The sequence below is a fragment of the Monodon monoceros genome, unplaced genomic scaffold (assembly GCF_005190385.1).
Source record: "Monodon monoceros isolate NGI ecotype Baffin Bay Population unplaced genomic scaffold, NGI_Narwhal_1 Super_Scaffold_16, whole genome shotgun sequence".
NCBI classification, from domain to species: Eukaryota; Metazoa; Chordata; class Mammalia; order Artiodactyla; family Monodontidae; genus Monodon; species Monodon monoceros.
The window spans coordinates 89,020,132-89,034,484 of NW_021703772.1; the positions used below are offsets into that span (position 1 = coordinate 89,020,132).

The 14,353-nt window shown below is 34.3% G+C and overlaps 1 protein-coding gene across 1 annotated transcript in view; it reads left to right on the forward strand.

Moving 5' to 3' along the window:
* LRP1B (LDL receptor related protein 1B) overlaps positions 1 to 14,353 on the forward strand; it is a 1,820,879-nt gene that overhangs the window by 1,561,644 nt on the left and 244,882 nt on the right. Inside the window, exons 54-57 of the mRNA XM_029226108.1 lie at positions 1,730 to 1,870; positions 2,993 to 3,180; positions 8,935 to 9,118; positions 13,748 to 13,833. Of these exons, the coding sequence (XP_029081941.1) occupies positions 1,730 to 1,870; positions 2,993 to 3,180; positions 8,935 to 9,118; positions 13,748 to 13,833 (599 nt within the window). The remainder of the gene's footprint in view (positions 1 to 1,729; positions 1,871 to 2,992; positions 3,181 to 8,934; positions 9,119 to 13,747; positions 13,834 to 14,353) is intronic.

Below are 14,353 nucleotides of genomic sequence, written 5' to 3' on the forward strand. Positions count from 1 at the left end.
AGTTACAGATGGAGGATAAAGTAGAATCTCTAGCTTGGGTGACTTGGAGGATGGTGTTGCTGTTAATGAGCTTTAGAATGAGGTTAAGGGGCAGTTTTGCTGGTGTGGGAGAGGAAATGTAACAAATAATTAATTTTGGACATTTTGAATATGAAGTGTTAATCAGACAATCACATGAAGCTGTATAGTGAGTGTTTGAAAATTTAGTTCTAGAGTATGATCAGGACAAATAATATTAACCTGGTGGCCATCAGCATAAGGGTGATACTCAAAATATGACAAAGAATGATAATACCCAACACTGTAGAAAGGAAAAGGGGAAAACCATATACTGAAGGCTGATATAAGGGCTTACCCTGTAACATTTTAGAGTAGAACAGAAGAAAACTTTATACAGAAAGAGGGTGAAAAGGGAATAGCAAAAGCAAAGTTAGAAAGAAGCCTGGGAGAGTGGATTATGAATATTAAGTCAGGAAACTATTTCCAAGGTAGTATGGACAACAGCATCAAGCACTGGAGGACAGTGAAGCAGGTAGGAGCCAGAGACACCTATGAATTTACCAACTGTCACTTGATATTTATTAGCTCTGAGAGGAATTTCAGCAGGTAGATGTTGCAGAAATGAGACTTTAATGAATGAAAGTAAGTGAGAGCAAAGAGGTAAGTAAGTGAAAGGAAGATTGAGTAGGGACTTGACTGAGCAGGGAAGAAGGGACATGTCTTGTTAAGAGTTATGTGGATGGATTTTTATTGTTATTGGACTGGGAGAGACTTGAACATATGTATTGAGTGAAGAGGAGGAACTAGTGAAGAATGAGAGGGTGGGAAGGAATACTAGGGAAACTGGGGATATTTTAGAACTATCTAGTTTTGCCATGCAATATGATAAACGTCTCAATTAAATAATCATTGTTGAATCTTTTTTTCTGCTGAAATTTTATTTTTAAACCATAAAACTCTTACATTCTCTCTTCAAAGGTAAAATATTTGCCTACATTTACCAGAAAGTTTATAATAGAAATGACATTTTTTATTGTTAACAAACTCTGGAAAAAAACCAATCTAAAACTTCATAATATTCAAAATCAAATGAGTTTTACTTACAAACCGGCTTAGATATGAACATTAACAACTGATTGATTGATACTGTGTTTTGAACAAAGCCTTTTAATGCCTCTAAGAATCAGTATGTAGGATAATTACAGTAGTTTTGTGCTTACTGCTCTATGAATTGGATTTTAATTTTCTCATTTTAACAATTTCTTTACACTTTTAATGCTGCTTCCCAAACATAAACGTGACATTATAGCTTCTGAAAATTATTATTATAACCCAGAATCAGTTCATCCATATGTTCTAGTACTGTACCTAACCAAGCTTAGTCTTGAAAATAATTTTGAGTAGCTTTCATTTTGTTTTCCATTCTAAAGGAAATCTTTAGGATATAGATAATAAGTGAACAGAGGTTGTATACTTGTGTTGCATTCTTGTTTCCTTACTTAGAAACAAAATAAGAGTGCCTTGTTTCCAACTTTGTTTTCTGGACTTTAATCCTACTTCTAACCACAAATATCTCTTGCAATTATTGTAACTGCCCTAGAAAGAAATGAGAAACATTTCCCATAAGAGACCTGGGTAACTCACATGGTTAATTAAGTTTAGTGTACATTATGAAATAAAGTTTTAATGAATATTTGTTATATGAATTGGAATGTTCCTTTGTCTTCAGGATACAGACAGTGCAATGCAGAAGAATTTAGTTGTGCTGATGGACGATGTCTTTTAAATACTCAATGGCAGTGTGATGGAGACTTTGACTGCCCAGACCATTCTGATGAAGCACCTATAAACCCAAAGTGTAAAAGTGCAGGTACAGAAAATATATAATACTATGTTTATTCCAAAATTTGTTTTTTTGAGGCAATATTGTGACTCTGTTTTTTAGTCTCATATAATATTCAATGAGAGGAAATGCAAATAATTAAGCATGTGATGCTTCTATTGATACCATGCAGGATCCTAGTAATCAACTTTGTTTTGGGGCTAGTTATAGAAGTGTAAGCCTGTGCCCCAAGTATGAAGATTTGTGGCAATGAATCAGATGAATTCATCATCCTCCTCCTTTAAAGAAGTCATTTTTTCTTAATATATTATTTTATGTGAGGATAATTTTCCTGTATGGACCTACTTGAAAATTTAATCATAAAAGAAATTGAGATTTACTGAAATAGAGTCAATATTATTCAAACTTAGGCAAAATGAAATAAATTGCATATCATTTGAACAGAAATATATACATAGCCAAACTTGCTCTATTTTACACTTTACTATTCCAAAGATTGAATACATAGTTATACATTTTAGAATAAACCCAATTACTTTTTTTTCTCATGTAGTTTACATGTTAATAGGCATTCTTTTATCGTGTATGGTAATGAGTAATGTTTAAATCATCAGATTGTGAGTAGCTGCAAAACTTGAACTCCTTTCTATAGCTATATTTGTGACAACTATGATTTACTGCAAGTATCTTTTTTATGCCTGGACTTAAAAATATCAATGTTATATATCCAGGAAGAAAAAGAACTTACGAATATCTAGCTATTCCAGATTCTTAATTTTTAGTGACATATAATTTCTCGGAGACTTTTGGCTTGAGGGAAATGTCAAGCTATCATTACACTTTTGAACTCATTCTTCACAGTATAGATGAAGACAGAAATACTCCATTAATTTTAGTATAGGTGCTTATTTTGATTGTTAAATTTCAGTGTAAAGCTAGATTTGCAGTGTGTTGAACATGAAAGTACAGTTTGCCCTTGATTTTCTTCATGTATAAAATATTACACTGAATATAAAGCATTTTATATGTACATATATTTACTATAATTTTTGACAGACAAGTCATCATATTTGTGAATGTATTCAACAATTGCAGTATAAAACAATGGCATGCTCTTTATGTTCCATTTGTTTTATTTTCTTTTTCCAGAACAGTCATGCAACAGTTCATTTTTTATGTGCAGAAATGGCAGGTGCATTCCCAGTGGAGGTCTTTGTGACAATAAGGATGACTGTGGCGATGGATCAGATGAGAGAAACTGCCATGTAAATGAATGCTTGAGTAGGAAAATCAGTGGATGTTCTCAAGATTGTCAGGACCTTCCAGCCAGTTATAAGGTAGGCACGCATCAAAGACAGAAAATCATCTGACAGGTTAGAATTTGGGGCAATAAAAATGATTTCATCCAATATAGCTGTAAAACTTAAAGTCATTATAATATCATTAGTTAAAACTATTTAAATGGAGAGTTTCTGTATATGCAAACCATAATAATAGTGTGGTATATAAATTGTGAGAATATACTCATGGAGACAAAAAAATTAAAATGTTTTCTAATAAATGCTGATCATAAAGAAAAAAGTAAGCAAAGGATGACCAGTGTTTGAGGAAGGTACTGCTGTTAATAGCTGCATAAATGTTTATGCAACTCTCTTAAATTCCCGTTGCTTCCTTCGTTTTCCCTCTCATACATCCTTGAAGTGGAATGGGCTAATCATTTATGTACCACAACACTGGAGAATACAATATTTTTTCATATAAACAGGAAGAAAAAAAACAGAGCACATGAATTATTAGGACTGAGTGCAGGTACACTAAAAATAAATCATGCCTAACATTCTAATTGCTTTTTGTTTGTCCCATTTTCCTGAAGAATGTGATTCACTGACAAAATTGATTGACACAAATAGCTTTTGAAAACATCTCTGTTTCAATATGTTGGAACGGAGGATGCATACAAAAAATAATATTGAAGTGGTGCATTAGGTTAAAATCAATTATGTAAATGTGGGAAAACCTCAGTAAAAGCAATTCAGCTGGAAATTAGTGTTTTTAACTGGACAATAGCTCTGTATGAATCAGCAAAAGGACACGGCTTTTATGAACCACAGAGGCAGTCTCATCCAGTTAGGAGTAGTACAGAGTTCAGATTTTGTTCTACTGAGTTCTGCGCTGATCAGAACATACCTGGGGTACTGTGCATATTTATGGTCATGACACTTTAAGAGGAACCTTGACAAACTGTACTGTATCCCCGTTTGTACAGCCAGTGGCATGAGGGGGTCTGGAAAACACACCTTTGGAAGAAGTTTTACCAAGAGAAAAATGGCTAGTCAGCTGTATTTAAATATATGAAGTACTGGAATAGGGAGCATACCTTTCTGAGTTGTTTCAAATGTTGGAAATAGGAGTTGGGAAGCAGATTCTGTATAAGAAAGACTTTTTGAACATTAGAATTCTCTACATTGGAATGAGTTGCCAAATTTCTCACGTCTAAAAGTATTTCAGTTGGGACTAAGTGACTTTCTTTAAAAGATACTAGAGAAAAAAAAAAGTGTGTATTACAAAGATGCTTCGGTTTTTCCTTGACAGCCTTGATATTCTATGACAAGTCAGTTCTATCTAATGGTAAATTCACCAAACAACAGCTCTTAATGTGATGAGTATACATGAGGTAATTAATTTTGGCAGTAAAGGTTTTGAAACCCAATGAAGCAGAAAAAATGTTATTGGTGATTTATGTACAATCAATACAGAAATGTTTCCAAAAAAGTCAGGGAATGTATTATAAAATTATTAAAGGTAATAGTTTAAATTTTGTCATGTTATAAATAATCTATTTTTATCATATAGAATGTATATCTATCCATCTATCTGTCTAAAATTTAAATTTCAAAGTAGATTTGTGCTTATCCTGTGTATATTTTTAATCTGTCATAATCTTGGCGGTAAAATCTAAAAATTATAGAATATGGAATAGTCACCTTTTGACATAACATCAAAAGTACGGTGTAATTTTTTTTTTAATGCCTGCATGTAAGAAATACTGAGTGCCCAGAGATTCCATATTTGGAAAACTAGTTTTGGTAGAAGTAAATCTCACCCAGAAAGCCATGATAAATCATACTATTTTAATTACTTTATAAGATTCCTCACAGAGAAATAACTGTTTATTGATACCTTTAAAATATAATTATTTTCTCTGACTTCTCTGAAGGAGTCATAGAATGAAATGAGAATTCTAGGTAAAAGAGACAAACTGTTTAATTATTCAAAAGGCAATGTATATGATACCTGACAAAATTGCAGTGGATAATGTTCCTTAATATACAAACATGTCAAAACTAATGAATAGGGCTTCCCTGGTGGCGCGGTGGTTGAGAGTCCGCCTGCCGATGCAGAGGACACGGGTTTGTGCCCCGGTCCGGGAAGATTCCACATGCCGCAGAGTGGCTGGGCCCGTGAGCCATGGCCGCTGAGCCTGCACGTCCGGAGCCTGTGCTCCGCAACGGGAGAGGCCACAGCAGTGAGAGGCCCGCGTACTGCAAAAAACAAACAAACAAAACAAAACAAAAAAACTAATGAATAAAATAAAACATCTACTGGGGGAAGCAAGACCAGTTCAAAAATGAAAGGAGCTAGGATGAGAATCATAAATAAGAGATTTAAGCAAAGATTCAAAACAAATATTTTATATATTGTGTTGATATATATGTTATATTTATATTATATATGTCATTTTAAAACATATATATAATATGTTATATTTCTGACAATTTACTTATAGGAGATTGAATAAAAAATGTTATATACAACAAAATGCTTATCTATTTTGGGAAAAAAATGTTAGCTGGTGGGTTTCTCTTTTTCAGAGAATGGGGAAAACCATCCAGTAAACTATTTCTCATTACATTATCAGCAGAACATGACAACTCCTCCTTCAAATTCTGCAATAAAATGAAAATTGCTTATAAAAGCAAAATTTAGACCTTCTGGACTATGAACAATTTGCTGTAAAACAAATACAATTGATTTAACTATTCAAAAGGGAGTAATAACACTTAACTAAGCAAGAATCTTATTTGGATGGAATGGTAACTTACCATGTGAAAATAAATGTACTTTTGGGAGATAAATAAATTTTAATGTGTATAAGATAACCAGTATTTTAAAATATCACTAAAAAGCTGCAAATTTTTCTGAATGTAATAGGAAAACTTTGGATAGCTATATTTGTTTCTGGTAGCTATATGTTTCTCTATAAAAATTAATATAAATCAAGACAATTTGAAATAGTTCTTGATTATGAGAAATATTAACATGACATTGAATATATATATCTCACTTTCATAAAAATTTTCTTTTTAAGTGAAAGTGAAAAATTTTTTAACTTTTTTTAATTAAATATAGATGAATCTCTCATCTTATATCTCTGACACAAATGATTATTATTTTTTCATTCAATTTATGAATGTTAGGTTAGTAGAATTTCCCATAAATGCCTTTTAATTATTTGGGAGCAAAAAATGTTTTTGTTAAAACAAGGTTAACAAGACTGGGGAGGAAATTATCTTTTAAAAAAATCTTCTCTTTTAATAAACACATTAAAAATACTCTACACTTAAAACATCCTAATTTCACTTGTTTACAGAAATGTTCATTGCATTTGGTAACTTTTACCTTCAAGAAATTAATTTTCCACAAATATGTTTTTATCCAAACTGACTATTTAATATAGTAGTTCTATAAGCCTTAACTAGCCATTCAAAGTAATTTTCAGAAGCCGTATTAGAATTCGGACACTATTTCTTTTCATAGTACTCTTTTTGAGAGGAATTTAATGCATTCTATAAAATGTCCTTTCACCTGTCCTGAAGTGCCCCTTGAATTCAACTATACCCTGTGTCTGCTTATGTGTCTCTGGCTTCCACATGATCACATGTCTGATTTCCAGTTCTTTTCAGTGATATCTTTTTGTAGCTTTTCAGTTTTCTTTTTGAAAAATTTATTTATTTTTTTAAGTGTGGTAAAATATACAACATAAAATTTATCATTTTAACTACTTTTAAGTATATATTTCAGTGACATTTAGCATCTCTCTATTTTTTTTTTTTTTGACATAGGATAAACACCAATTCCCCTGACTTCCTCATCAGGTAGTAGGCTGAGTCTTCTCAAAAAAAGTAATATTGGGCTTCCCTGGTGGCACAGTGGTTGAGAGTCCGCCTGCCGATGCAGGGGACATGGGTCCGTGCCCCGGTCCGGGAAGATCCCACATGCCGCGGAGCAGCTGGGCCCGTGAGCCACGGCCGCTGAGCCTGCGCATCCGGAGCCTGTGCTCTGCAACGGCAGAGGCCACAACAGTGAGAGGCCCGCGTACCAAAAAAAAAAAAAAAAAGTAATATTGTCACAGGCTCAAATATTATGAGGAGAATTTGGAAAATTAAGTTGTGGATTTTGCTTTGATTTGCTGGCTTGCTAGTGGATTCTGGGGATTACAAAAAATTCTTTATAATCTTAGGATTATTATTGTATCTAATAATCTTAGGATTATTAGATAAATATTGGTATAAATTGTTAAAGATAAAAGTACCAAGAGCTTAAAGAGATTTGTTTCTTGTTAAAGGACTTAGAAAAAGATATTCAGGGCTTCCCTAGTGGCGCAGTGGTTGAGAGTCCGCCTGCCGATGCAGGGGACACAGGTTCTTGCCCTGGTCCAGGAAGATCCCACATGCCGCGGAGCGGCTGGGCCCGTGAGCCATGGCCGCTGAGCCTGCGCGTCTGGAGCCTGTGCTCCACAACGGGAGAGGCCGCAACAGTGAGAGGCCTGCGTACAGCAAAAAAAAAAAAAAAAAAAAGATATTCATTTATCTTTTGAGCACTTTCAGGTGAAGTTGATGCTCCTTCTCCTCCACATAATGAACACCATTTTTTGTACTTAAAAAAATTCTACCCCTCAATTAATTGTTTGCTCATTATTTAATAATAAGCACATATCTCTCTCTAATATTTTCCCAATAGATACAAAGGCTCAAATGTTTACTATGAATAATTCTTGAATACTAGTTTTTCTTGACAACTTAGAGTTCCTACCTAATTCACTATCCTATTCAGTACTCACAAGTTCTTTTATTCAAAGGCCACTAAATAGTCTTGGTGAAGGTTAACATGTTCACAATCATCTGGCCAATTATAGGTTCGTGTTGTATAATTATAATTCTGTATGCTACTTGGCAGGGACTGAATATAAAACTGAAAGACCAATCACCGCCCCTTTTTATTTTCAGGAATGCAAAGACATATATGGTATGACATTGTACTGAGAACTGATATGCCAGTTAGTAAATATTACATAATCATTAGAGGGCCATATAGAACATGATAGAGATGCTGGAAAAAAAATGATTTGATGATGCACATTGATTTAATTATGAAGGGGAAACTATGTTAATTTTATTATTTCTCCAGACATCATATTTGGTTAAGGACTCAGACCCTGCCAATAAATATTAATTGAGCCTTATTATTTGTTAAAAATTACAGAGAGAATCAGCTCTCCTTCTGGCTTTATCTACACAATTTCACCTTTGTGCCTCTGGGTTTCTCACGGGTTAACTAATAATAGTGCCTGTATCATAGATTTCTGTTAAGACTCTAATGGAATAACATACGTGACAATATTAGTAATTCTCAGAGCTCCACTTAAGGGTTAATCCTTATGATTATTAAAGTCTTCTAAAAACACAATATAATGCAATAGAAAAAAAAAAAAAAACAGAAGAAGCTGATGGTTTAGTTTTGTTTTCCTTGCCATTCTCTAGCCAACATGGTTTGCTGATTTATGTTGGTTAACTTTTGTAATCTTGTCAACCTCAGAAGCTCAAATGATGATATTTGAGAGAATCCTTTTTTAACTTAAACTGTATGTAATATATGTAATTCTTATTAAAGTTTAATTTCTGGGGGACAGAAAGACTTGGCATTATCTATTATTAACTGATTTTCTTGCTTGAATCACGCTAAACGGATATCCAATAGCAAGAGACAGTGACAATGATATGAATTTATTATGCTTGTTTTTCATTCTCCAGTGCAAATGCTGGCCTGGATTTCAACTGAAGGATGATGGTAAAACATGTGTAGACGTTGATGAATGCTCTTTGGGCTTTCCGTGTAGCCAGCAATGCATCAATACATATGGGACCTACAGGTGCCTCTGTACAGATGGATATGAAATACAACCTGATAACCCAAATGGCTGCAAATCACTCTCAGGTATCGAATTGAACTTGTCCACTGAGTCAGCCTCAGTTACACATATGGATCTGATTTTGTAGCTATTCTTGTTGAATTCATTCCTCATTGCTGTTTCTAAGAAGTCAAAATTCTCCTCTACTTACCTTAATATGGAAATTTGTCACTCTGATATTGCATGTTGTCCACACGCTGCTCTGTTTTTAGTACCATTCCAGTGTGGTCCTGTGAATTATTAAGTGTTTTCTAGATTTTGAGAACAAGTAAAAAGAACTATCTCTAGCACTGCTTCCTGTATCACAGGTTCTTGGGAGCAGGTTTGGCCAAGGCTATTAAAGAGCCTGTTGTGACACCGCCCTAATATTTTTTTTCCTTCTCCCCTACACCATACACACACTCATATATGTGTGCCAAGGAGAACAACGGGTCAGTAATAATAATAGTAATAATGATGACAACGATAACAAAAAATCAGGAATATAAGACTATTTGAATTCTTCCAGTGATTCAACAAGTATTATTAAACTTCTGTTTATTTCAAGCAGTGTGTTTGATTTGTGAATTAGAAAATTCAATAAAATATTAAAACAAATTATGATTCATCAGGGGAGAAAATCAAACTTATTAAAATGATACAAAGTAATATATAATAATAACTTAAAATGGGCAGAAAATGGTGCATAATGTGTTTCTATTCCTCTTACTGTGATATTGAGTATAATCAATTAAATAGCATTGCCAGTTTCTCATATACATTTATGTTGAACAACATTTAAAAAACTAGATGTTTGGGCTTCCCTGGTGGCGCAGTGGTTGAGAGTCCGCCTGCCGATGCAGGGGACGTGGGTTCGTGCCCCGGTCTGGGAGGATCCCACATGCCGCAGAGGGGCTGGGCCCGTGAGCCATGGCCGCTGAGCCTGTGCGTCCGGAGCCTGTGCGTCCGGAGCCTGTGCTCCGCGGCGGGAGAGGCCACGGCAGTGAGAGGCCCGCATACCGCAAAAAAAAAAAAAAACTAGATGTTTTCTCATCTACTTTCATAAAATAAATAAAAGGGATAGGAATTAAAAAATTAGTTTTTTAACTGGTTAAAATTATGCACATTATGGAGAAAAATAACTCTTTTCAATTTTTCATTCCACTCACTTATTCTTGGAATGTCCATCTCTGAATAAATTTGTGTATTATTTGGAGCCCATTGTTTTATTTGCCAGCCTACTTTTTTTTTTTTTTTTTTTGCCAGCTCACTGCTTACTACATCATTCATTTAGTGACATGGGATAAGAAGAAAAGATAAAATCTAAAAACTAGTTAGTGTTTCCATTACTTTAAACTTTTCACAAAGGATTAGGAAAAGGAGGTGAATGCTAATCATTTATTTGGGTCTTGTTACATCATGTATCCATGATATAGTGGTTTTCCATTAAAAGTAATAAATAGAAACTAATAACAATTTTAATATAAATATGAGTGTCCCTGAATAGTAAATTTTTTGCTAAAGGGAGGCTAGATATTTTCCCCAAAATTTATTGACATATAATTAACCTATAACATTGTGTAACATTAAGGTAATACAATGCATTCACTTGATATACTTATATACAGTAATATGATTACCATGGTAGTAGTAGCTAACATCTCCATCACTTCACATAATTACCACTTCTTTTTTGTGGTTAGAACATTTAAGATCTACTCTCTTAGCAACTTTCAAGTGTGTAGTACAGTGTAGTTATCTATAATCACAATGTAGTGCATCAGACCCCCAGAACTTATTCATCTTCCAACTGAAAGTTTGTACTCTTTAACCAACATCTCCACATGTTCCCCACCATGCAAACCTTGGTAACTACTATTCTACTCTGTTTCAATGAGTTTGGCTTTTTTAGATTCCACCTATAAGTGATATCATAGAGTATTTGTCTTTCTCTGTTTGACTTGTTTCACTTAGCATAATTCTTCAAGCACCATCCATGTTGTCTCAAATGGCAGGATTTTATTCTTTCTCATGGCTATACAGATCCCATTCATCTGTTGATGGACACTTAGGTTGTTTCCATGTCTCGGCTATTGTGAATAATGCTACAATAAATTTGGGAGTACAGATATAGCTTTGATATACTATTTTCACATCCTTTGGATATATACCCAGGAGTAAGATTGCTGGATGGCAGTTCTATTATTAATTTTTTGTGCAACCTCCATTCTGTTTTCTGTAGTGGTTGCACCAACTTACATTCCAACCAACAGAGCACAAGGTTTGTCTTTTCTTCAGTCACTGCCAACATTTATCTCTTGTCATTTTGGTGACAGCCATTCTAACAGGTGTGAGGTGATATATCATTATGGTTTTGATTTGCATTTCCCTGATGTTCAGAGATGTTTAGCCCCTTTTCATATGCCTATTGGCCATCTGTATGCTTTCTTTGGAAAAAATGTCTGTTCAGTTCCTCTGCCCATTTTTTAATAGATTGTTTATTTTTTGTTATTGATTTGTATGAGTTATATATATATTTTGGATAGTAACCCCTTATCAGATATATTATTTGCAAGTATTTTCTCCCATCCCATAGGTTGCCTTTTCATTATGTTGATTGTTTCTTTTTTTTCTTCTAAACTTTCCTTAATAGTCAATTCTTTTTTAAAATTAATTTATTTAGTTTTGGCTGTGTTGGGTCTCCATTGCTGCACACAGTCTTTCTCGGGTTGAAGCAAGCAGGGCTACTCTTTGTTGTGGTGTGTGGGCTTCTCATTGCGGTGGCTTCTCTTGTTGCGCAGCACTGGCTCTAGGCACGTGGGCTTCAGTAGTTGCAGCATGAGGGCTCAGTAGTTGTGGCTCGCGAGCTTAGTTGCTTCACAGAGTGTGGGATCTTCCTGGACCAGGGGTTGAACCTGTGTCCCCTGCATTGGCAGGCGGATTCTTAACCACTGCACCACCAGGGAAGTCCCGATTGTTTCTTTTGCTTTGCAGAAGCTTTTTTGTTTGATGTAGTCCCCATTGATGATTTTTGCTTTTGTTGCTTGTGTTTTTGGTGATAGGCAGTCATTTCCAAGACCAGTGTAAAGGCGATTTTTCTCTCTGTTTTCCTCTAGGAGTTTCAAATTTCAGGTCTTACAATTTAAGTTGTAAAGAACAGAACTGCCTAAGTATTGAGGTAGAACATGACTGATTAATAACATTTATGAATGTAGAACTATATTGATAGGATGGCAAAGCAACTTTAACTTGAGAGACAACTCTTTTGACTAGGGTTCTGAGTCTCTATTTAACCTCAACAGGAAGACTGGAATGATTAGAGGTGCTGCCATCACTGGTAGAAGGTGATGTCGAGCATCTGTGACACACATTTCTAACCTCTGACACAGAGTATGCTAAAACAGAGTACAGTGCCCTATGTATTATACATATACTGTAAAACTAAAGGCTGAAAGGAAGAAAGTAATAAGTTTTAACATAAATTTGAACATAATAATTCAAATAATTCAAATAATATTATTCATAATAATAATTCAAATAATTTGAACATAAACAGGACAATAACTCTATAACAATAAATGACTTACAATAAAGTCCTCATTTAATCACGTAAAGTGGCTACCTTTTTCATTGTTTTTTTCTAATCTCTGCTGACATTAAATTTGCTTACGAGGCATCTAAGTGTATGAATGCATTTAGAAACAAAGATGTTTAAAAGGAGTTTGATCTTTACATATGTGAAGCATGGTTAGATTATTTTTATTATCTTTCCTAGATTCTAGAACAAATAATATACTAAAGCATGTTGGACAAATAAGAAGGAAATAGACTCTTACTTAAGAGAAGCTTCCAGGCAGATGAAAAACATGTATGTAGGCAGTGAAACTCTTGGTTTTCACTGAAGTTATTCTGAGAGCATAAGCTGGTTATTTGATTATCAAGAAAGAATTTTCTGGTTATAGGAATGTTTAGCTGTACTGTAGGTTTCTAAGATAGGTGCAGATTATCCTTCTCTGAAATTCATTTAAAAATAAGATTTTTATCCTTCCTTCCACCCCTTTCCCCCTGGTAACCATAGGTTTGTTTTCTACATCTGTGCCTCTATTTCTGTTTTGTAAATAAGTTCATTTGTACCATTTGAGAGATTGGGATTGACATGTACACACTACTATATGTAAAGTAGATAACTAATAAGAACCTACTGTATAGCACAGGGAACTCTGCTCAATACTCTGTAATGACCTATATGGGAAAAGAATCTAAAAAAAAAAGTGGATATATTGTATATGTATAACTGATTCACTTTGCTGTATACCTCAAATTAACACAACATTGGAAATCAACTATATTCCAATTTAAAAAAAAGGAACAACAAAAAATAAGATTTTAACAGCAGGTGTTTTCTACTAATTTCAAATAAATTAGATAATTTAATATTCAAGAAGACTGAGGGAAGGAGAGGGATTTGGAATTGTCTAGATTTTCTGTACTGCACAGGCATCTGCTTTCTTTTCATATTGTTATCAGTAGAGGTGCTCAGGAAGAATTTTTTAACCATTAATCTACCAGAGGGCACTGCATTTGAACTTGCATCGCTGTAGTAACTAAACTGAGACTAAGCAGAGTTGAAAACCATAAATACTAAAGTCTAATATGTTTCTTGTCTTGGTATTTAGATGAAGAACCTTTTCTAATTCTTGCTGATCATCATGAGATAAGGAAAATTAGCACTGATGGTTCCAACTACACACTTTTAAAACAGGTATGACATTTCCATGATGATTTCATAGTATTTAATACGGTCACTCTAGATATGCATTAGAGCTGTAGCAATACCTCATAATTAGTACTTCTGAAGCATGTATTCAGGGATCCATGCATGTATGCATATAAGATTGCCATAAACTTTGTTCTGTTTGAATTGTCCAGGTGATGCGTCCAACTTGTGACATCACACCATATCCAAGAAAGTAGAAGATGCAAACCATAGCTAATGCAAGGAAAAAAACTCTCTTGAGAACAGCTAGACTAGGGAAGGTATAAAACTCTCTTTTAAGGTAGTTGTGCATTACCCAGATTGTCCCCCCAGCCCCACAGCCCTTGGGATTTAAAAATAAACATCTTTTCCAGAACCTCAAGTTTCTGTTCTTAGAACTAAGGAATAATATGGGATTGATGATCCTTAGCCTTTAAAATTTGGAATTAGCTAGGGAGCAAAAGTATGATTATAATCCAGTCATGGTTAAAAGGTTATGAGGTGCGTATATTCAGCCTTACGCTTT